The 23794-nt window shown below is 36.7% G+C and overlaps 1 protein-coding gene across 3 annotated transcripts in view; it reads left to right on the forward strand.

Annotated features, from left to right (window-relative positions):
- Positions 1-23794, forward strand: part of ZPBP (zona pellucida binding protein) — a 118557-nt gene that overhangs the window by 57817 nt on the left and 36946 nt on the right. For all 3 annotated transcript variants that reach the window (XM_086697118.1, XM_086697117.1, XM_086697119.1), the window contains one exon: positions 22645-22822. In XM_086697118.1, the coding sequence (XP_086553244.1) occupies positions 22645-22822 (178 nt within the window). The remainder of the gene's footprint in view (positions 1-22644; positions 22823-23794) is intronic.

Below are 23794 nucleotides of genomic sequence, written 5' to 3' on the forward strand. Positions count from 1 at the left end.
TGAAGATCTATCTGGCTCTTTGAAGATTTGATCCGAGTATGTTCTGTTTCTTCTTAGATGCACTGTTTTTCCACTGTTCTCTTGCATTGATCTGTTTGTTAATCCTGTGCCATACTTTCTTCATCACTGTACCTTTACAGCAATCTGATGTCAGGCAGTATAAGTATTTTATCTTGGTTCCTTTTCAACATTGTTTTATATTTTCTAGGTCCTTTGTATTTCCAAAAATGTCTATTTTTTATTTTTTTAATGTTTTTATTTTTGAGACAGAGCACCAGTGGGGGAAGGGCAGAGAGAGGGGGGCAGAGGATCCGAAGCAGCTAGGTGCTGACAGCGGTGAGCTGACACGGGGCTGGAACTCAGGAACCCCAAGATCATGATGGCTGGAGCCTAAGTTGGACACTCAACCAACTGAGCCACCCAGGTGCCCCTGTTTCTAAAAATTTTAAATCAGCATGTCAAGTTTCCAAAAACAATGAAAAATGCCCCAGATTCTGATTGGAGTTTCCATATATCTCCCAGTCAGTTGGTGAGAAGTAAAATTTTAATAATACGAAGTTTTCCTATACCTGATCATGTTAGTTTTTCCATGTTTATTTAGGTTTAAAAAATTCACTTTTTTTTTTTCTTGGCAGTTTTTAGGTTAAATGCCTTGCATGTTTTCTGCTAAATTTATTCCTAAGTATTTTGTAGGGTTTCTTTTTTTTTTTTTTTTTTTGGTACTGTCTTAAATGGAATATTTAAAAAATTCATTTGTCAGTTTCAGTTTTCAATAGATGTTTGCATGTTGTATATTTGCGTATTGTATTTGCCACCTTGTTAAATTCATTTGCTATAGTAGTTGTTTTAAAGATTACTAAGGATTTTCTATATAAACCACCGTGTCATATGCAGATAGAGACTGTGTTTTTGTTTTTGTTTTTTTCCTGATTTTTATACCTTTTGTTTCTTTACTGATCCTGTTTGAATGGCCAGATTTTACAGTATTTAGTCATAAGAGTAGGTATCCTTTTCTTGTTCCTGATCTTAGGGGAAAAGCATTTAGTCCTTCACTATTAAATACATTGTTACCTCCAAATTTTCATAGATGCCATTTACCAGATCAAGGAAGCTCGTTTCTATTTCTAGTTTACTGAGAGATTATGTTATGGATATTTGTTCAATTGTGTTAATACTAATTCTGCCTTTATTGAAAAAACCCCATATATCTTCATTATAAGTTTAGCAGAAAACATGGAAGACCTTCAAACTAAAAACCACAGTTTGCGCTTTTATCCTTATAAAATGTCCCCTTTAACCCTTGCTCTCATATGTTATCTGAAATTAATATTAATTCAGTGATTCTATGCTTACGGTTTTCCAGAGATACGTTTCTAACCATTTGGTTTCAATTATCTATGTCCTTATATCTAAAATGCATGTTTCTTATAGACAACATATAATTGACCCCTTTCTATTCTCAATAAAAACGTCTTTAATTGGAGTATTTATTCCAGTAAAGTTTAATGTCATTATTGATATAATTGGATTTATGCCGATTATTTTACTATTGTTTCCTTATTTTCCCTTTCTATTGTAATTTTGTTCCCCTTTTTCTTTTTCATTCTTTGTGTGTATTTTCAGAGTTTCATTTTATCTATCTATGTTTATTTATATTGAGATACAACTGACATATAATGTGATACTGCTGTTAGTTTTAGGTTTACAACATAATCACTTGATGTATGTATATATTGCAATACTATTATTACACTAAATTAACATCTATAACCACACAGAGTTGCTGATTTTGTGTGTATGTGTGATGAGAATTTTAAGATGTATTATCTTAGCAACTTTCAAATATACAGTACATTTTTGTTACCAGAGTAACCATGCTGTACATGACCTCCCCAGACTTATTTATTTTATACAGTTGTCTTACCACATCTACGGTTTCACTTTCCATGGTTTCAGTTACCAGTGGTCAACTATAGCCCCAAAGCAGATAATCTTCCTTTCTCATGTTTGTCAGTAGGTCATTAGTGTCACAATGCCTGCATTATTCACCTCACTTCATCTCATCACATGTGCTTTTGTATTATCTCACATCATCACAGGAGAAAGAAGGGGGCAAGTAGAGTGCAATAAGATATTTTAAGAGACAGATAAAGAGACTACTTTCACATAACTTGTGTTATAGTACATTATTATAATTGTTCTATTTTATTGTTGTTGTTAATCCCTTATTGTGATATAATTTATAAACTCAACTCTACCATAGGGATGTATGTATAGGACAAAACATGGCATATGTAGGGTTGAGTAACAGCCACAGTTTCAGGCATCCACTGGGGATCTTAGAATGTATTCTCCATGGTAAGAGGGGATTCCTGTAACTGGAGCTTTGTGCCATTTGATCACTTGTTGACACATCTCATCCCCTGCCCAACTTTGATTGTTTTAAGATTGCACATATAAGTGAATTCAGACAGTATTTCTTTCTTTTTCTTAATTTTACTTCGCATAATGCCCTTAAGATCCATCCACATTGTTGCAGATGGCAGGATTTCCTTTTATTTTACATGTGTGTATATGTGTGTGTTTACTTATAGTTGCGTATGTGTATATACATACACATATATATATGTGTGTGTGTATGTACTTTTATATATATATATGTAAATGTACATACACACACACATACACACACACACATGGTGTTTTCTTTTTTTTTTTTTTTTTTTTAATTTTTTTTTTTTCAACGTTTATTTATTTTTGCGACAGAGAGAGACAGAGCATGAACGGGGGAGGGGCAGAGAGAGAGGGAGACACAGAATCGGAAACAGGCTCCAGGCTCTGAGCCATCAGCCCAGAGCCTGACGCGGGGCTCGAACTCACGGACCGCGAGATCGTGACCTGGCTGAAGTCGGACGCTTAACCGACTGCGCCACCCAGGCGCCCCTACCTGTTTATCTATTGATGGACACTTAGGTTGTTTCTGTGTCTTGGGTATATAAGTAAATGCTGCAGTGGACATGGAGGTGCACATATCTTTCTGAGATCGTGATTTCCCGGATATATACCTGGAAGTAAAACTGTTGAATTATCTGGTGGTTCTGTTTTCAATTTTTTGAGGAACTTTTCTATGGTTTTTAGTGGCTGTACCTATGGTTTTTAGTGGCTGTACATATTTCCATTCCCACCAATAGCCCACAAGGTTTTCATTTTTCTCATCATCTTTGCCAGTGCTTGTTATTTCTTGTCTTTTTGATAATAGCCTTTGTCAACAGGTGCGAGGTTATATTTTGTGGTAGTTTTGATGTGCCTTTCTCTTATCATCAATGACATTGAGCACCTTTCCATGTATGGGTTCGCCATTTGTAAGCCTTTTTTTGTTTTTTGGAAAAATGTCTGTTCAGAACTTCTGCCCATATTGTAATTGTGTTTTTTGTCATTGTTTTTATTGACTTGTAGGAGTTCTTATATATATATTTTGGATATTAACCCCTTAACAGATACATGATTTAAAATTGTTTCCTTCCATTCCATAGGTTGCCTATTTATTGCTGGTTTTCTTTGCTGTACAGAAGCCTTTAGGGTTGCTGCAGTTTCACTTGTTTATTTTGGTGTTTGGTATCAAATCCAAAAAAGTCATTGTCAGAACCGATCTCAAGGAGCTTACCCCCTATCTTTTCTACCAGGAGTTTTATGGCTTCAGGTTTTACATTTAATAAGTGGATTGCTTTGGGTAGTGTGGACATTTTGACAGTATTAATTCTTCCAACCCATGAGCATGGACTGTTTTCTCATTTATTGTGGCTTCTTCAGTTTCTTTCATTACTGTCTTGTAGTTTTCAGTACGTAAGTTTTTCACCTCTTTGGTTCCATTTATTTTTAGGTATTTTATTCTTTCTGATATATAATTTTTTATGGGATTGTTTTCTTAGTTTATCTTTCTGATGTTTTATTTTTAAAGTACAGAAATGAAGCTAATTTTGTATGTTGATTTTATAACCTGCAACTTTTCTGCATTCGTTTTACAGAGTTTTTTTTCTTTGTAGGTGGAGTCATTAGGGTTGTTACATATAACACCCTCCCATCTGCAAATAGAGTCCTTCTTCCTTTCCAGTCTAATGTCTTTTCCTTCTTTGATGCCTTGAACTGTTTTGTATCTCCTTGCTCTGACTGGTGCTTCCCGTACTGTGTTGAATCAAGGTGGAGAGAGCGGGCATCTGCCTGGGTTTCCCATCTCAGAGGAAGACTTTGAAAGTTTCACTGCTGACTATGTCAGCTGGGGGTTTGTCATATATGGCCTTTGTTATGTTGAAGTTCATTTCCTCTGAACCCACTTTATTGAGAATTTTTATCGTAATGGATGGTGAATTTTGTCATGATTTTTAACCACCTATTGAGATGGTCATATGATTTTTATCCTTCATTTTCTTAATCCAGTGTATTGTACTGATGCATTTGTTTATGTTGAGGCTTGTAGCCTTGGGATAAATGTCACCTGATCATGATGCTGTTTTTTAAAAAAAAAAATTATTTTTTTAATGTTTTTATTTATTTTTGAGAGAGAGACAGACTACTAGTGAGGGATGGGTATAGAGAGAGGGAGACACAGAATCCGAAGCGGGCTCCAGGCTCTGAGCTGTCAGCACAGATCCCGACGTGGGGCTCGAACTCACAAACTCTGAGGTCATGACCTGAGCCGAAGTCGGACACTCAACCGAGTGAGCCACCAGGCGCCCTGATGTATGATCCTCTTAATGTAGTGTTGAATTTGGTTTACTAATGTTTTGTAGAAGATTTTTGCATGTCTGTTCATCCAGGATAGTGACCTCAGTTTTCATTTCTGGTAGCGTCCTTGTCTGGTATTTGTATCAGGTAATGCTGGCCTCATAAAATGAGTTTGCAAGTGTTCCCTCCTTTTGTATGTATTTTTAAATAATTTGAGAAAAATTCTATTAATTTGAGAAAATTTGGTATTAATTTTTTCTTTGAATTTTTGGTAAAATTCACCAGTGAAGCCATCTGTCTGGTCCTGGACTTTGGTTGTTGGGAGGGTTTTTGATTGTTGATTTAGGCCCCTTACAAGTAATTGATATGTTCAGATTTTCTCTTTTTTCATGATTCATTCTTGGTAGGTTGTATGTTTCTATATATTTATCCATTTCTTTTAGGTTGTCCAATTTGTTGGTATATAATTGTTCATAATAGTTTCTCGTGTTTTGTATTTCTGTGGTATGGTATGTAATGTCTCCATTTTCATTTCTGATTTTATATGCTGGAATCTGCTCTCTTCTTGGCAAGTGTAGGTAAAAGTCCATATTTTTTGTTTTTTTTAAACTGCTTTTTGTTGATTTTTTTTATTGTCTTTTTGGAGTCTTTATTTTGCTCTGATCTTTATTGTTTTATTCCTTCTGCTTTCTTCTTTTCTTTGGGCTTCATTTGTTCTTTTCTAGTTCCTTGAGGTGTAAAGTTAAGTGATTTGAGATATTTCTTGTTTCTTAAGCTAGGCATTTATCACTATAAACTTCCCTCAAAGAGCTGCTTTTGCTGCGTTCCGTTAAGTTTTAGTATGTTGTATTTCAGTTTCTATTTGGTTCAAGATTTTTTAAATTTTTCTTTTGATTTCTTCTTTGACCTATTGCTTATTTAGTATCATGTTGTTTAACCCTCCTGTATTTGTTAGTTTTCCAGATTTCTTGTGGTTAGGCATCTTGTTCATTCCGTAGTGGTTGGAAAAGATGCTTATAGTAATCATAAGATTTCAGTCTTCTTAAATTTCTTTTGTGGCCTAATATATGTTGTGTTCTGGAGAATGATTCATGTTCACTTGAGAAGAAACTGTATTATTATGCAGCTATTTGGTGGAATGTATTTTGTATGTTAAGTTTATCTGGTGTATTATGTCTGTTTCCCTATTGATTTGTGTAATTCCTTTTTTCCTTTTTCTCTTGCTCACTTTCCTTGTGATTTGAACATTTTTTATAATGTTATGTTTAAAATTGATTGATTGATTGATTGTGAGAGTGTTAGTTGGGGGAGAGGGAGAGACTGGGAGAAAAAGAGTTTTAAGCACGCTCCATTCCCAGCATGGATCCTGACCCAGGGCTCAATCTCACCACAGTGAGATCATGATCTGAGCCCATTCAAGAGCCTGATGCTTAACTGACTGAGCCACCCAGGTGCTCCTGTAATGTTATATGTAGATTTCTTCCTCTTGTATGTACTTACTGTAGGTTTTTGCTTTGCTTTCACAGATGATTACATAAAACATCTTATAACATCTTATTTTAAACTGTTAACACCTTAAGTTCCACATGCATTTTGGGTGCGCCTGGGTGGCTCAGTTGGTTAAGCATGTGACTCTTGATTTCAGCTCAGGTCATGAGCCCCGCATCGGGCACTGGACTGACAGCCCGGAGCTTGCTTGAGATTCTCTCTCTGTCCTCTCTCTCTGCTTCTGCCCTGCTTGTGCCCTCTCTCTCTCTCTCAAAATAAACATAAAAATTTTTTTCAATTGAGAAGGGTTCACATGCATTCTGAAGCTCTCTATATTTTTACTCCCCTTAGTGTTTTACGTTTTTATGTCTCTATTTAAATCTTTTTTTTTTTTTTTGATGTTTACTTAATTTTGAGAGAGGGAAGTAGCAGGGGAGTGGTAGAGAGGGAAGGAGAGAGAGAATCTCAAGCAGGCTCCACACTGCCAATGCAGAGCCCGACATGGGGCTTGAACTCATGAACTGAGAGATCATGACCTGAAGTGAAATCAAGAGTCAGATGCTCAAGCAAGAGAGCCACCCAGGCGCCCCTCTGTTTAAATCTCCTTACCTTGCGTGTGCGTTAACTAATTACTGTATTTATTATGATCATAGTTATTTTTTTACTATTTGTCTTTTGTTCTTCATACAGTATTTGTAAGTGATTAAGCAGTTAACACTAGATTATTCAGAATTCCACTGTACATTGACCTTGAAATGTGCACTTTCACATGTTTTCCTGGTTACTAATTAGCATGCTTTCCCTTTAGCTTAAGGCACTCCCTTGAACATTTCTCATAAGGCCAGTCTGGTGGTGAGGAACTCCTTCAGCTTTTTATTTTGCATGAAAAAATTGAGGAGAGTTTTAAGTAAAATAGAGCTGTGAGAATATTCCAGAGAAATCCCTTGTACACTTTGCCCAGTTTCTCCCAATGGTGACGTCTTGCAACCATACCAATAGAGAACAGTCTCCCAGGAGGGGGTATTGACATTGGTAAAATCCACTGCCATCCTTCTTCTTTGGCCAGTTCACTTGTATTCATTTCTGTGTGTTAAGTTCTGTGATGTTTTATCATTTGTGCAGAGTCATATATCCACCACCATAGTCCAGATACAAATAGTTCAGTCCTGCAAGGGTTCCTGTGCTGCTTTTTCATAACCACGCCTTCCTCTTTCCTCACCCCTCCCACCCCTCTCCTTAATGCGTGATGTTAATTCTTAATTAGTTGATTAATTCTTAATTCTGCCCTCCTTTTCTAAAGTTTCATCATTTTAAAAATTACAACAAAGGAATCTTGGAGAATGTAACCTTTTGCTGTTGACTTTTTTTTCCCCTCAGCATAATTTCCTACAGATTCATCCAAGGTGGTACATCTATCAGTAGTCTGTTCCTTTACTTTACTTTACTTTATTGAGTTAGTGTCCCACAGGGCATATACATATACAGCTTGTTTAGCTTTTAATCTGTTCTAGGACATCTGGACCGATCCCAAGTTTTGACTGTTAAAATTAAAGCTTTTGTAAACTTTGTGTACAAGTTTTCATGTGAAAATAATTTACCGTGTCGGAAGACTAATTGTGGGTGATATTACAGTTAATTTTCCCTTCCCATCAGCAGTGTCTGCGTGGTCCAGTTTCTCTGTGCTCTACTCTGCATGTGGTATTGTGTAACTGTTGTTGAGTTTGTCCCCATGAAAGTTACTTAGCAGTATCCCATGATGGTTGGCATTTGCATTTCCCTAGTTGCTAATGATGTTGATCAGGTTTTGTTATGCTTATTTGCCACCTGCACTTCCTTTTTGATGAAGTATCTGATGCTCGTTTTCTGCCTGAATTGTTTGCTTTTCTACTGTTGAGTGAGGAGGGCTCTTTGTATATTCTAGATGTAGTCTTTTTCTGAGAGGTTGTTTGTAAATATTTTCTCCTAGATTTTAGCTTCTCCTTTCTTCCTCTTCACATGGGTTTTTAAGGAAAAAAGTGTATCATTTTTATGAGTTCAGGTGTATCAATTGTTCCTTTTATGGGTTGTGCTTTTTTGGGTCAAATATAGGAACTCTGCATAGTCCTACATTCTGAAGATTTTCCTCCCTTTTTAAATTTTTGTACATTTTCCATTGGTATCTGTGGTCATTTTCAGTTAGCTTTTGCTTTATACATGAGATTTAGGGCAAGGCTATTTTTGTTGTTACTGTTTTGCCCCTGGGTATTGCATTTCTTCCTCATTTGTTAAAAATGCTGTCTTTTATCCACTGAATAGCTTTAGTACCTTTGTTAAACCATAGCTGAGAGTATTTGTGTGGCCCTCTTTCTGGGTTCTTTATTATTTTCCTGTCTTTGTGTTTATGCCTCCCTCAATACCTCACTGTCTCAGCCAAGACAGCCTTAATGACAGGCAGTTATTCATCGCATTGTATTCCTGTCTTTTCAGGATTGCTTTCACTATTTTAATATTCGTGCTCCATTAAATACATTTTACAATGAGTTTGTGTATGTCTGCAAAAACCTTTGGGATTCTTGTAGGAATTCTGCTGATCAGTCCTGCCCAGGGGCACCTTGTTGTGTTGGCTTTGCTTTATTGCACTTCACAGATACTGCGTTGTTTTTTTGGCTTTTTTTGGTTTTTTTGTTTTGTTTTGTTTTGTGTTTTTTTTTTTTTACAAATTGAAGTTTCCAGACTTAGGGGAAGAAGCCGCTGCAGAAACAGCAAGAGAACTGGAATCAGAAGTAGAGCCTGAAGACCAAATTGCTGCGTCTCATGATACAAGTTGAACAGATAAGGAGTTGCTTCTCAGGGAGGAGGAAAAAAGTGGTTTCTTGAGATGGAAGCCACAGCTGGTGAAGATGCTGTGAAGATTGTGGGAATGACAATAAAGGAATTAGAACATTCCATCAACCTGGCAGGTAAAGCAGTGGCGGCCGCGTTTGAGAGGATTGATTCCAATTTTGAAGGAAATTATGTGGGTAAAATGCCATCAAACAGCATCACATGCTGTAGAGAAGTCATTTGTGAAAGCAAGAGTCAGTTGCTGTAGCAGAGTTCATCGTTGTCTGATTTTAAGACATTGCCACGGCCACCGCATCCTTCAGCCGCCACCCTGATCAGTCAGCAGCCGCCAGCATCGAGGCAGGACCCTCCACCAGCAGAAAGTACGACTTCCTGATAGTTCAGATGAAGGCTAGTGTTTCTTAGCCAAAAAGTGATTTTTAATTAAGGTACGTACATTGTTTTTTTAGACAGAAAGCTATTGCACACTTAATAAACTACAGTATTGTGAAAGTACAGTTTTTTCTGTGTATGCCCAGGGAAAACAAAAACTTCATTTGACTCATTTTATTGTGATATTCACTTTACTGTAGTGGTCTCGGAGCCAAACCCACCTTTGTAGAAGTTTGGGAATAACTTAACACTATGTTCGTTCTTCTAATCCATGAACGTGCTGTCTCTATATCTTTTTAAGTCTTCTTTAATTTTTTAAATCATCTTCCTGTAATTTTTAGCATACATAACCTGCTAGCATGAACTGTGTCTTGGGGTGCCTGGGTGGCTCAGTTGGTTGAGTCTCCAGTTCTTGACATTGGCTCAGGTCATGATCCCACAGTTCTTGGGACTGAGCCCCACATTGGGCTCTGTGCTGACAGCGTGGAGCCTGCTCTGGATGCTCTCTCCCCTCTCTCTCTGCCCCTCTCCTGTTCACGAGCACATACATGCCTGCTCTCCCTCCCTCTCTCTCTTTCTCTCTCAAAGAAACTTAAAAAAAAAAAAGGAAATACTGCGTTTTAATTTTAGTTTCCTTATGTTCACCGTTTATGCCTAGTAATGCATTTTTATCAGTGTGTGTTGATCTTGTTTCTGAGGTCCTTGCTGAACTTGCATTTTAGTTTTAGGTCTTTTGTATTGTGGAGTATTTTATATTCCTTGAGATTTCCTTTGCTGACGATCATGTCATCTCCAGTTTCATTTTTTTCCTTTCCAGTCTGTGCATTTGCCTCCATATTGATTTTTTTGACTTCTTGAAGTAGCCAAAGCATCCAGTGCTTTATGAGTTTGAATATAAGTAGTGAGAGTAGATTCCTTTTTCTGAGCTTATGGAGAAAACATCCATTCTTTCAGCATGAAGTACGATGTTTCTTATAGGTGTTTTGTAGATGCTTTTTGTAAATGATTTTGAGACCGTGCCCCTGTAATCTTACTTTGGTAAAATTTTTATTAACAGTAGGTATTGGATGTTGTCCAAGACTTTTCTGAGTTAATTAATTGTTATGATCATATGATTTCTCTTCTTTTACTTGTGGATTACATTGATTGGTTTTAGAATATTGAAGCAACCTTGTATATATGAAATAAATCACACATGGTCATGTTGGATTTAGTTTAATATTCAGAATTTTTGCATGTAAGTTCATGAGAGATATTAGTCCATAGTTTTCCTTTAATTAATTAATTTTTTGTTTAGTGTTTGTTTACTTTTCAGAGAGAAAGAGACAGAGAGAGATACAGAGCATGAGTGGGGGAGGGGGCAGAGAGAGACAGAGGCACAGAATCCTAAGCAGGCTCCAGGCTCTGAACTGTCAGCACAGAGCCTGATGCGGGGCTCGAACTCATGAACCATGATATCATGACCTGAGCTGAAGTCAGATCCTTAACTGACTGAGCCACCCAGGTACCCCTCCTTTAATTTATTTTTTAATGTTTATTTATTTTTGAGAAAGAGAGAGGCAGACTGCAAGTGGGGGAGGGGCAGAGAGAGGGAGACATGGAATCCAAAGCAGGCTCCAGGCTCTGAGCTGTCAGCACAGAGCCCAATGTGGAGCTTGAACCCACGAACCGTGAGATCATGACCTGAGCCAAAGTTGGATGCTTAACCCACTGAGCCATCCAGGCGCCCCTAGAAGAGATTTTTTAAATTCAGCATTAATTTTTGAAATATTTGTTGGAATTTTATGAAACCTGGATATTAACATTTAGGGAGCTTTTTCTTACATGTTTAGTTCCTTTACTAGTTACAGAACTGTTCAGATCATTGTTTTTATTATAGTTGAATTTTTATAGTTTGTGGTGTGTGAAGAATTAATCCATTTCTCAGTTGTCCTTCGCTTGAGCATAGAGTTGTGTGGAATTTTCTGTTATTGACCTTTAATGTCTCTTAGTGATACTCTCCATTTCATTGCGGACATTTCCATTGGGTCTTCTCTTATTTTTGTCACTCACATTAGACCTTTATTAATTTTATTGATCTTTATGAAGAATCAGCTTTTTGTGATGTTGACTTTATCGTTTTCCTGTTTTCAATTTCATTAAATTTTGCTTCCACCTTATTATTTCCTTTCTTCTGTTTGCCTCCTTCCTTGTCTTACTTGTCTTGTAGCTTCTTTTTTTTTTTTAATTTTTTTTAACATTTATTTATTTTTGAGACAGAGAGAGAGAGCATGAACAGGGGAGGGTCAGAGAAAGAGGGAGACACAGAATCTGAAACAGGCTCCAGGCTCTGAGCTGTCAGCACAGAGCCTGATGCGGGGCTCGAACCCACGGACTGCGAGATCATGACCTGAGCCGAAGTCGGACGCTTAACCGACTGAGCCACCCAGGCACCCCTGTCTTGTAGCTTCTTGAGACAGGTTACTTCTGTTCCTTTGTCTTGTCTCATAGAAAGGTTCATGCTGTAGATCTCCATTTCAGCTTGGCTGTAGCTCTGTCTCATGTATTTTGACATGTCATTGATTTTATTTTATTTCTCCAAGTTTTTATTTAAATTCCAGTTAACACACAGTGTGATAATCAGTTTCAGGTGCAGAATTTAGTGGTTCATCACTCTCCTACATCACCCAGTGCTCATCACAGGTGCTGTCCTTAATCCCCATTCCCTGTTTCCCCCATTTCCCTACTTCCCTTCCCTCTGGTGACCAGCAGCTTGTTCTTCATGGTTAATAGTCTGTTTCCTACTTTGCCTCCCTCTCTGTTTCCCCCCTGTGTTCATTTGTTTTGTTTCTTAAAACTTTCAAGTGAGTGAAATCATAGAATATTTGTCTTTCTGACTGATTTTGCTTAGCATAATACTTTCTAGCTCCATACACATTGTTGTAAATGGCAAGATTTCATTCTTTTTTGTGTCTGAGTAATATTCCATTCTATAAATATACCATGTCTTTATCCATTCTTCAGTCGATGAACATTTGGGCTCTTCCTATAATTTGGCTATGGTAGATAATGGTGCCATAAACATTGGAGTGCGTATATCCCCTTCGAATCAGTATTTTTTTTATCCTTTCACTGTTTGCAGATGACATGATACTCTATATAGAAAAGCTAAAAGACTCCTCCAAAAAATTGTTAGAATTGATAACACGAATTCAGTAAAGTCGCAAGGTACAAAATGAATGTGCAGAAATATTTTAACATTTCTATACACCGATGATAAAGCAGCAGAAAGAGAAATCAAGGAATCGGTTCCACTTACAATTGCACCAAAAACCATAAAGTTCCTAGGAATAGACCTAATCAAAGAGGTAAAAGATCTATACTCTGAAAACTATAAAACACTGGTGAAAGACATTGAAGAAGACACAAAGAAATGGAAAAACATTCCATGCTCATGGACTGGAAGAACAAGCATTGTGAAAATGTCCATACTACCCAAAGCAGTCTACACATTTAATGTAATCCCTTTCAAAATACCACAAGCGTTTTTCATAGAGCTAGAACAGTTAATCCTGAAATTTGTGTGGAACCACAAAGACCCTGAATAGCCAAAGCAATCTTGAAAAAGCAAAGCAAAGTTGGAGGCATCACAATTCCAGACTTCAAGTTACATTACAAAGCTGTAGTGATCAGAACAGTATGGTACTGTCACAAAAATAGATCAGTGGAACAGAATAGAAACCCAAAAGTGGACCCACAACTATATGGTCAATTAATCTTTGACAAAGCAGGAAAGAATATCCCAATGGGAAAAAGACAAATTTCTTCAACCAGTGGCATTGGGAAAACTGGTCAGGATCATGCAAAAGACTGAAACTGGACCACTTTCTTACACCTTACACAGAAATAAAATCCAAATGGATGAAAGACCTAAATGTGAGACCTGAAGCCATAATAATTCTACACAAGCAGTAGTTTCTCTGACATAGGCTGTAGCAACTTATTACTAGCTATGTCTCCTGAGGCAAGGGAAACAAAGCAAAGATAAACTGTTGGGATTGCATCAAAATAAAAAGCTTCTGCACAGTGAAGGAAGCAGGCAACAAAATTAAAAGGCAACCTACAGAATGGGAGAAAATATTTGCAAATGACATATCTGATAAAAGGTTAGTATCCAAAATATATAAAGAACTTCTCAAACTCAACACGCAAACAACAAATAATCCAATTGAAAATGGGCAGAAGACAAGAAAAGACATTTTTCCAAAGAAGAGATGGCCAACAGACACATGAAAAGATGCTCAGTATCACTCATTATCAGGGAAATGCAAATCAAAACCACAGTGAGATACCATGTCATACCTGTCAGAATGGCGAAAATGGACAACACAAGAAACAACAAATGTTGGCAAGGCTGTGGAGAAAGGGGACTCCTCTTGTGCTGTTGGTGGGAATGGAAACTGGTGCAGCCACTCTGGAAAACAACGTGGAGGTTCCTCAAAAAGTCAAAAAAAGAACTACCCTGTAATCCAGCAATCACACTACTGGTTATTTACCCAAAGGATGTCACTGATTTCAGTACTTTTAAATTTGTTGAGCTTTGTTAGATGGTTCAGAACATGATCTATCTTGGTAAATGTTGTGTGAGTACTTGGAAAAGAAAGTGTATTCTTGTTGGGTGGTTTTTTTTTGTATGTAGTTGATTATATCATGTTGGGTGATAGCATTGTTTATATCTTTTTCTGGTCTTGCGGGTTTTCTGTGTAGCATTTCCACCAGCGCCAGTTGCTGGTCAGGCGTGTTAACTCCCCATTTCCCCTTCTCCAGGTCCTGGCAGCTACCATTCAACTTTCTGTTCCTTTGAGTTTGACTCTTCTATATATTGCATATAATTTCAGTAGTATAGTAATTTTTGTGATTGGCTTATTTCACTTAGCATAATGTTCTCAAGATTCATCCATATTTTACCATGTCTTAGAATTTTCTTCCTTTTAAAGGCTAACATTCCATTGTACATTTATGCCAAATTTTGTTTATCCATTCATCCATTGATAGACATACAGGTTACTTTCACTTTTTGGCTCTTGTGAATAATGTCTGAAAACATGAGTGTTTATGGAATGTTTAATATATCTGTTAAATCTGTTTGGTGTATAGTGTTGTCCAAGTCTGATGGTTCCTTATTGATTGTGTGTCTAAATATTCTACCCGTTATTGAAATTGGAGTATGAAGTCTTCTAATATTATGTGTTGATGTCATGTTTTTTCTTCAGTCCTGTCAGTATTTGCTTTATATGTTTATATAAATGTATGTGTTTGGTGCATATATATTTATAATTATTACATTGTCCCTTTGAATTGACTTTTTAATCATTACATAATGCATGACGTTCTTTGTCTTTTATGATAGTTTTTTATTATGTGAAGGGGATTTTTTTCCCAGGTGTAAAAACAGCATCCTTGCTGTCTGGTTTTCATCTGCATATCTCTTTTTATCCTCCACTTTCAGTGTGTGAATCCCCTTAAATATAAAGTCACTTTCTTGTACACAGCGTAGAGTTAGTTGCATCTTGTTTTATCCACAAAGCCACTCTGTGCTTTTTGATGAGGGGGATTAATCTGTTTATATTTAAAGTAATTATTGTTAGGTGGGGGTTTACTATTTCCAGTTTGTTCATTGTTTTTGGTCTGCTGTATAGTTCGTTACTCTCTTCCTCTGTTGCTGTCTTCCTCTGTTTTTTGATGAATTTTTTGTACTGATATGCTTTGATTCTTTGCTTGAGATATTTCCTTTGTCGTTATCATGAAGCTTGTATATAAATCTTACATTTATAACAGTCTGTTTTAGTGGATAACGTAATTGCATATGAAAACTCTATATTTTTGTCCCCTCCCCTGACACTTTGTTATTGGGGTCACAGTTTACACCTTTTGTATTGTACATCCATGAACAGATTTTTGTAGTTGCATTTATTGTTAATACTTACGTCTTTAACATTTTTACTAGCTTTAAGTATGATGTGTGTGTCACCCTTACAGTATTCCATTATTCTGTATTTGCATATATATTTACCTTTACCAGCGAGATTTACACTTTTCATTCTCTTTATGTTGCAGTCTAACATCGTCTTACTTCGTCTTGATGAACTCCCTCTAACACTTCTTGCAAGGCAGTGCTCTCCCTGAGGTTCTGGGGCTTCTGGTGGTGTCAAACTCCTTCAGTTTGAAAGGTCTCCTCTCCTTCATTATTAAAGGGCAGTTTTGATGGGTATGGTATTTTTGGTATTGTTGGCAGTTTCTTTTTCTTCCTGAACTTTGAATATATTATTACACACTTTTCTGCCTGCACGGTTTCTGTTGAGAAATCCACTGATATCCTAAGGTGGTGGGGGTGCCCCTTTTTTGACTGGTTGCTTTTCTCCAGCTGGTTTCATAATTCAGTCTTGGTGAACTTTGACAATTTTAGTTATAATGTTTCTTGGTGTCCTTGGTAGTACTGCTTAGTACAACCCTTTTGGGATTCTTTAAGCTTCATGAATCTGGGATGTCTGTTCCTCTCCCCAGATTTAGGAAGTTCTTTGGTTTTATTTCTTTAAATTAGGTTTCTAATTTCTTTGTGTTTCTCTTATATTATGGGACCTCCATGATGCATATATTGATTTAGTTGATGATGTCAAATGAGTCTTGTGGGTTTTTTCACTTTGTTTTTCTTTTCTCTTAGACTGGATAATTTCAAATGATCTGTCTGTGAAGTTTGCTGGGTTTTTTTTGTTTTTTTTTTTTGGTTTTTGGTTTTTGGGGTTTTTTTTTTCTCTGCTTAATCAAGTCTGCCTTTGAAGCTCTCTCTTGAATTTTTCCATTCAGTCATTGTATTCTTCATACCAGAATTTCAGTTTGGTTCTTTTTTATGGTTTCTGTCTCTTTGTTGAACTTTTATTTGTTTATTGTTTCCTGTTTTGTTTGTTATTTCTCAGTGTTTTCTTGTAGCTTACTGAGCTTCTTTAAATTTATTTTGAATTTTTTTTTTTCAACGTTTATTTATTTTTGGGACAGAGAGAGACAGAGCATGAAGGGGGGAGGGGCAGAGAGAGAGGGAGTCACAGAATCGGAAGCAGGCTCCAGGCTCTGAGCCATCAGCCCAGAGCCTGATGCAGGGCTCGAACTCACGGACCGCGAGATCGTGACCTGGCTGAAGTCGGACGCCCAACCGACTGTGCCACCCAGGCGCCCCTAAATTTATTTTGAATACTTGGTTAGGCAATTCATGGATCTTCATATCTTTGTAGTCAACTATTGGAACTTTTTTGTTGTTGTTGTTCCTTTATGGTGTCATATTTCCCTGATGATTTGTGATCCTGGTGGCTTTGGCTGGTGTCTGAACATTTAAAGAAATTGCCCCTTTCTCCAATCTTTGTGGTCTTGCTTTAGGAGAGAATGACCTGACTAGAGATTTGGTGGGGTGAGGTGGGGAGGGGAATCTCTTAAACCTTTTCAGTGGATGCACCTGCTGAATTCCCCTAGCTCTGTCTCTTGGGGGAAATGTATTAGAATTGTTTCCCTTCCTCAATCCGATAGAGCCATGCTGGGTACCGAGAACCATATCAGGTGTTTAGGGCAACTCAGTCCTTTTCCCTCTGGCGATGGCCTGAAATGCCAGGGCTTTGTGTGCCGGTGCCACTTTTCTCCCTCCCTACTGAAGGAAGTATTTTGATTATTTTGCCCCTGTGTAGCCTGTGGAGTCATGCCAGCTGCCCAAAGGGTCACCTTTCTCTTTTCCCTGAAGCAGTCCACTTAGATTCTTGGCCGATGGGTACGAGTGCCATTTCTCTCCCTCTTTCCTGAAAGGGAATTTCAGGTTTGTATACCTTCTCCACATTTTGTAGAGTTAAACTTGTTACTCAGTTTCACTCTGGTTGCTTAGCTCTGCGTGCCATCTGTTGGAGTTCATGGTGTCCTGGCTCATTCCCATGAGACTCCATCCCTTTTCTTTGTTCTTGGCTTTCCCTAGATCTTTCAGCCTTGCTGATTTCCCCTGAGTTCTGGGTGCAGACAGAGAAGTAGACCTCCAGGAGCAGGCCTCATGGACAGTGCTCCATAAGGCTGGGAAGCCAGACCTTCACATGGCACTGTCTCTCCCCCGTGGGATAAGTTGTGGGCCAGAAGGATCTTTCCAGGTTTTGAGTTTTGCTGGCCCAGGGGAGCAGTGATGTAGTCAAAGTGAAACTGTTCTTCCAACCATTTTCAGTGTATCCGATCTTGGGTTTTGTGGTCCATGGGGATGCTGGAACATTTCTAGTATATATTGAAGAGGTCTTACAAAATGTTTTCACCCACGGATTACTGTCCAAACAGTGTTTCTGTGTAAGGTGAAAACTGGGACCTCCTGTTCTGCCATCTTATTGATGTCTTTCTTTTGGGGGTCCAAATTAACAATCTAGTTAACAATCTTTTAAGTCCAATTAACAATCTCTGCTTTTTAATTGGAATATTTAGACCAGTTACATTTAATTTAATTACATTTGGATTTAAATACAACACCCTTCTATGGGGGGGGGGTGCTTCCATGTATTCTTTATAACATTTTCCCTTTGATTCTGCTTTCTTTTGGTTGATTGTGCCTTGTGCCTTGTAAAAAGAAATAATTCTGTTTCATATCCTGCCTTGTCCATTGCCTTATTATTTTCAAATAAAACGACTGCTTTATGTGGATTGGTTTCTATCATTCCACTACATACCAGTTACACTGGTTTTCTATTCTTCAGATTTTGTTCCTTCCCTATATATATTTTTTGGATTGATTAAACTTTATCTTTCCTCTGTTATTTGGATGTTATACATTCTTTTCTTACTCTTTTTGTGGGTTTCCTTCAAATTTTAAGATGTATTCTTGATAGCAGAACCAAAAGTTACTTATTTTAGTTTCCAAAAAAGTACAAGGGACATAAAGACCTATAACTCTGATGACCTGATCATTTTTATGAGTTTTTTTCAACAGTATTTTAGTTCTTTTAGAAGTTTTTTTTTATTATTATTAATATTGTTTCAAAATTTCAATGTCTATGTAGATAGATCCACAGTTTTATCCATTTCCTTGTTAACTTTTCCTTCTTGCATCTCAGTCCATCCTTCTCATGTCATATTTTTCTTCCAGAATTTATTTTTCCATTGAGATCTGAGGATTCATTGCTGTCGTCCTTTCTGGAATGTTTCTGCTGGAATAACTTTGAAAATTACCTTTTTGCCCCATTTATTTCTCTAGAACTTCTATTTTTAATATGTTTTAGATGATCTCATTGATTTCTCCATATTTCTGCTACTGTCCTACTTTTTTCTTTTTTATGTTCTGTATTGAGTAATCTCAGATATTTATTGTGTTACATTATTTTGCCTCCCACTGGGCCTATTCTGATGTTCAGTCTGTCCATTGAGTTTTTAATTTCACTCCAGTTTGCAAGCCATTTATCATTTGTAGTTTAGGGAGGTTGTTTTACAAATGTACTTTACCTTGTTTTATGGTATAAATTTCCTTTTTCATGTTTTCATATCACTTTTGTGTCTTTATGTATTTTAAACATACTGTATATCATTTTTGTGTCTTAGGTAACTGAAATTCTGTTGTGTGACTTTCTCGATGTTCTAATTTGGCGGTTTGCTGTTTATTCTTTTGCTTCTCATTTCATCCTTTTCCTTATAGTTCTGTTTGCTGAAGTCATGTTTATCAGCCTTTATTGGTAGATAGTCCCTTTGCCTAAGTTGTGGGTATGCTTCTGCAGGATTTCTGGGTTTGCTTCTGCCTAACTCTCCAGGGTTGTTCTCAAAAAAAGCCACATTTTATGTTAACTTCTAGTTTGGGGATCTTATACCACATAGAAAATGCAATAAAAACCCAAACCCACTTGAAAGCAAACCATTGTGTAGGAATTCCCAGAGGAGTTTTTGCTTTCCCCAACCCTCCACTCCATAGTCCCCTTCCAACACCCTTCCTCCCTCAGCTTTGATAAAGAAGCTTTCTTGTTGATTCCCTTTTGTGATTGAATGTTTTTCTTGGCTCAGTTTTTTACAGAGTCTTTTTTTTTTTTTTTTTTAAACAGGTTTAAGACTTTTTCCCCTATGTCTTTAGGCTGGTAAGTTAAAACATTCTAGAATACTCAGACTGGCATGAAATGAATCAGGAATCTAGCTACTATTACATTTGTAGTTTTTTCCTCATTTTTGGCCTCCCTCTCTGTCTCTTCCTATCCTCCTCCTTTTATTTTCTCTCATTGTTGAAATATATTCAGTTAGGTGATTTTTAGCAGGAGGATTTTTCAGGATATCTAGGATGCCATATAGTTGAAAATGGAAGTTGTTTCTTGTACTTTTCAGGGGAGGGGAGGGTGCGTGTGGGGGAGGGGCAGAGAGAAGGGGACAGAGGATCCAAAGCGGGCTCTACGCTGACTGAGAGAGAGTCTGACAGCAGTGAGCCAGTGAACCATGAGATCATGACCTGAGCCAAAGTTAGATACTCAGCCAACTTACCACCCAGGTGCCCCAGTTTCTTGTATTTTTAAATGTCCTTTCCATACTCCCACTGCCTGCAACTTGCTTTTTTCAATTAGTAATATACTACTTTAAAAATTCTTAATATGACCATTTAAATCTCAATAATTTCAAAACATGAATTAGTTTGCCTTTAATCTTTCTTCCTTAAGAGCCTGGTGTTCCAGTGCAAGTTTTAATCCCTCTGGAACAATCAGTACTTCAGTGACATCGCTAAGTGAAGAGTAGATTCTTTGGTCTTTGCTGCAGGGTTGAAGTCATCTCCACCTTGCAAATTTAACCTTTTCTGTTCTGAAGTGCTGGGATTCAGTGTGCATCTCAGGAACGGGTTCCAACTTCCATGGATTTCACACAAACTTGTACTTTCCTCCTCCTGCTTTCGGTCCTGCTTTGAGACTGAGCTTTATCCCCTAGTTCTGTGCCCAACTCACTGATGTGTACACAGTACCCATGTTATAGTGTTCCCGTCACGAAGACGACTTTGTATTTCTGTTTAATCATTTTTTATAGTTCTCCATTGGGACCTTCTCTTGTGAGATAGGATGTCCTTTCTCTCACTTGCTCCCTGAGCACTAGTATCTCTGATCTTTTTTGTGCAAATTCACAGCTCTGTCCATTACATCCAAGACACCTTTAAGCTTCTGTCTCCGTTTTTGTTTCTTAATTCCATCCCCAATTGATGACCATAGTTATTTTTCCACAGAGATTTCCAAATGTAGGCATTAACCAAGAGTTTCTAGAGGACTCTAACTTACAGGTGTAATACCCTAACACCTGGAAGATATTAGTTCTCCCCAGTAGTTATTGGAGCTCCAGTTGGACTCTAGTCTTATACAGTGTATGGCATGTGTGATCTATTACAGAACTACCATAATGTTAAGTAGTTACTGCCTTCTGGGCTAATGTAATGCTTGATGTATTAAGCAGATAGGACAGCCTTTCCAGTCACTTTTGTTCACTACCTAACTTGGTTGGCATGGTCAGTGGAGCAGACTGTGGTATTTAACATAAGCTGTTCAACTTCTCTCTGTAAAAGTTCATACACTTTACAGGCTGTTCATTGTTGAGATAGTAATGGCTTCTCATTCCAGCCCTGTAATTAATGACCAGTCGTTGTAGAACATAGTCCTTCCGTATATGCTTAATCATTCTTTAAAGTTTTTTGAGGGTGGTGAGGGAAGGAGTAGCATGGGCTGGGAAGTGTGGTGTTTATTCAGTCAGGTATATTCTTTATATCTTAGACCAGATGATTAATTTATGGAGGGTTTCTATAATTACAATTTCTTCTTATATCATCCACACTGATCCAAAAAGTTTTATGTTAAAATTTGTAATCCTTACCCACTCAGAGAATTTGTCAGTTTCACCCTTTGGTATAAGTAATTGACCCCACATCAACCATCAACATACTTAGTATAAAAAATTTAATTAATGATTCAAACAATTTTTTGCCTTTTTTTTTTTTTTATCAAATAAGAGATATATCCTTATTCTTTTTAGAGGGAAAATAGGAAACAGGAATCTAATTTATCTGATCATTTTTCTCCCTAACAGGTTTTCTCATGTTTAGTTGCAGTGATTTAGTTAGTTAGTTAGTTAGTTAGTTAGTTAGTTAGTTAGTTAGTTAGTTAGAGGTGGTGTTAGGAAGCTGAGTGATTATGTTTGTGCTCCTGTAACTTTTAATTATGGTCTGGCATTTAAATATGGCTAATCAGATACCAGATTTAGATCTAATTAATTCTTAAGTATTTCCTTACCCCAAATTTATGTTTAACCAAATAAACAGTAACAAATTTACCAAAGTTTATCAAAAGCAAAAACAAACCATTTAAACTATAGAAAGCTGGTAAGTAATTGATGAATAGAATATTTGCCTTAAATGCAGTATATTGAAAACATTGGTATAATTATTTAGAATAAATTTTCATGCAAGGAAAATTTGCAAGAAATGTGAAGAAGTCAGTAAGTTGAGGTACACCTTCAGTGGTTAGAGATCAGCATGAGTCCATTCATTTGTGCTCCTGACCTGATTCGAAGTTCCCAGTTAGAGTGGTAAAATTGAGGAGAACTTACTGGCTTGTAGAGGGTTTGAACTCATGCCCCTACTTCCTGCTTTAACACTGAAAAGCATAAAAACCTCTTGTTAATTTTAAGACTCACACCAGAATAATAATTACAGGCAAAAAGGTAATTAATTATAGATCAGTGATGCCTTAATTATTTTGTTAATTTAATTTTGGGAGCACAGAAGTGGAAATTTTAACACTTGCTGTATTTCCTCTTGATTTTATACCTGATTTTTCTTTGTGGAAAGAGTAGAGGGTATTCCTTTTTAAAGGAATGCTTTTTAAAGATTCTTAAAGTACATTTTTAAAGCACGTTAATTGTTGGAGTACATTTCTTAGAGTATATTCAACTCCACAAAGAGCTGTTTTGATTTTGCTCATATGCCCATCCATATATTATTCAAAATCCAAAGGGGCCAAAATGCTGGTTATATATCCAAATGGTTTCTTTGTAGCTGTATTTGAAGTCTATTTGGAAATCTGATGTTTATAGGTGACATTTTCAAATTTTTATATGTTATTTATATCCTGTGAATGCAAGAATAAATAAGGACCTCAGGAATTTGTTTTCACTGCCTCTATGTAAGCACCCTTATTTGTTCTAAAATTAACTTATTTCTGATAATAATTTTCTCATATTGTATTTCAATTTTAGGCTAAAAATCTTATAGAGAGATTTTTTAATCAACAAGTAGAAGTTCTAGGCAGACGTGCAGAGCCATTGCCCGAAATATACTATATTGAAGGTACTCTTCAAATGGTATGGATTAATCGCTGCTTTCCAGGGTATGGAATGAATACCCTAAAACATCCAAAATGTCCTGAATGCTGTGGTATGTAATGAACTATAATTTCATGGTTTATATTTATGAAACCTTCCTTCTTTTCATGACCCTAAGTGAATGCCTAGTATTTATTTTTACTATCACTTAGATCTTTAGCTGATTTTAAGCAGTGTGTTTGAAAAGACTACGTGAGCTTGAAGATACAAAAGAAAAAAAAGCTGGCTTAACTTGGGCCTTGTATTAATATTCTAGCAAAGAAGGGTTAGGGGCGTTAGGCAGTTGTCTGGGAGGACACACAGATAATGGGTGTGAGTCATTTACTTACCCTAAAAAGAGACAAAGGATGTATTTTTTAGAATCCGTTACTGATGAGTTTACATTTGTACAGTTTAGACTAGCTATATTTTTACTTTCTCTTTTTTGCAATAAGTATATGAATTGTTTTCTTATCAGTTGTTTTTTTCTGACTTTTGATCGGAGCTCCACGGCTATCTGGAGCTATCTGTGCTATCTGGCTTTCATCTGTCTTTTCCTTATTAAAGAAGAGAGTTCTATAGAGGCTGTTTAGAATAAGTTAATTCATGGATTCAGAGTCTTTGAATTTCTGTTTTCAAAAGTTGAATGAGGCAATTAATCTTCAGTTTTAAAAGGCTTTCTAATAGCAACATCAGTAAATTAGTACCATTTTCATTCAGTCTTCTCTGATTGTTCTTTTCTACTCTCTATCTTAAGTTAGATCAAAATCCTTTCAGTATAATAGAGCACTCAATTTTCTTTTTCCTTTGCTTGACTTAATTGGTAGATAATACTTTTCCTTTTTTTTTTTTTCTGATTGAGTTTTTGGTTAAGGATATGAAATTTGACAAAATGTACATGAAAAATTATCTTAGGAAATATGACACAGATTTAACAAATAAAACACATATACCAACTGTGTAACTATTTTGATAATCTGTGATTATGTATATCACTTTAGAGCACAGATAATGGTGAAGAAACCCTGGAAATACCAAACAGTGA

Source organism: Puma concolor, chromosome A2, assembly GCF_028749965.1.
Source record: "Puma concolor isolate L17-30 chromosome A2, mPumCon1.1.hap2, whole genome shotgun sequence".
Taxonomy (NCBI): Eukaryota; Metazoa; Chordata; class Mammalia; order Carnivora; family Felidae; genus Puma; species Puma concolor.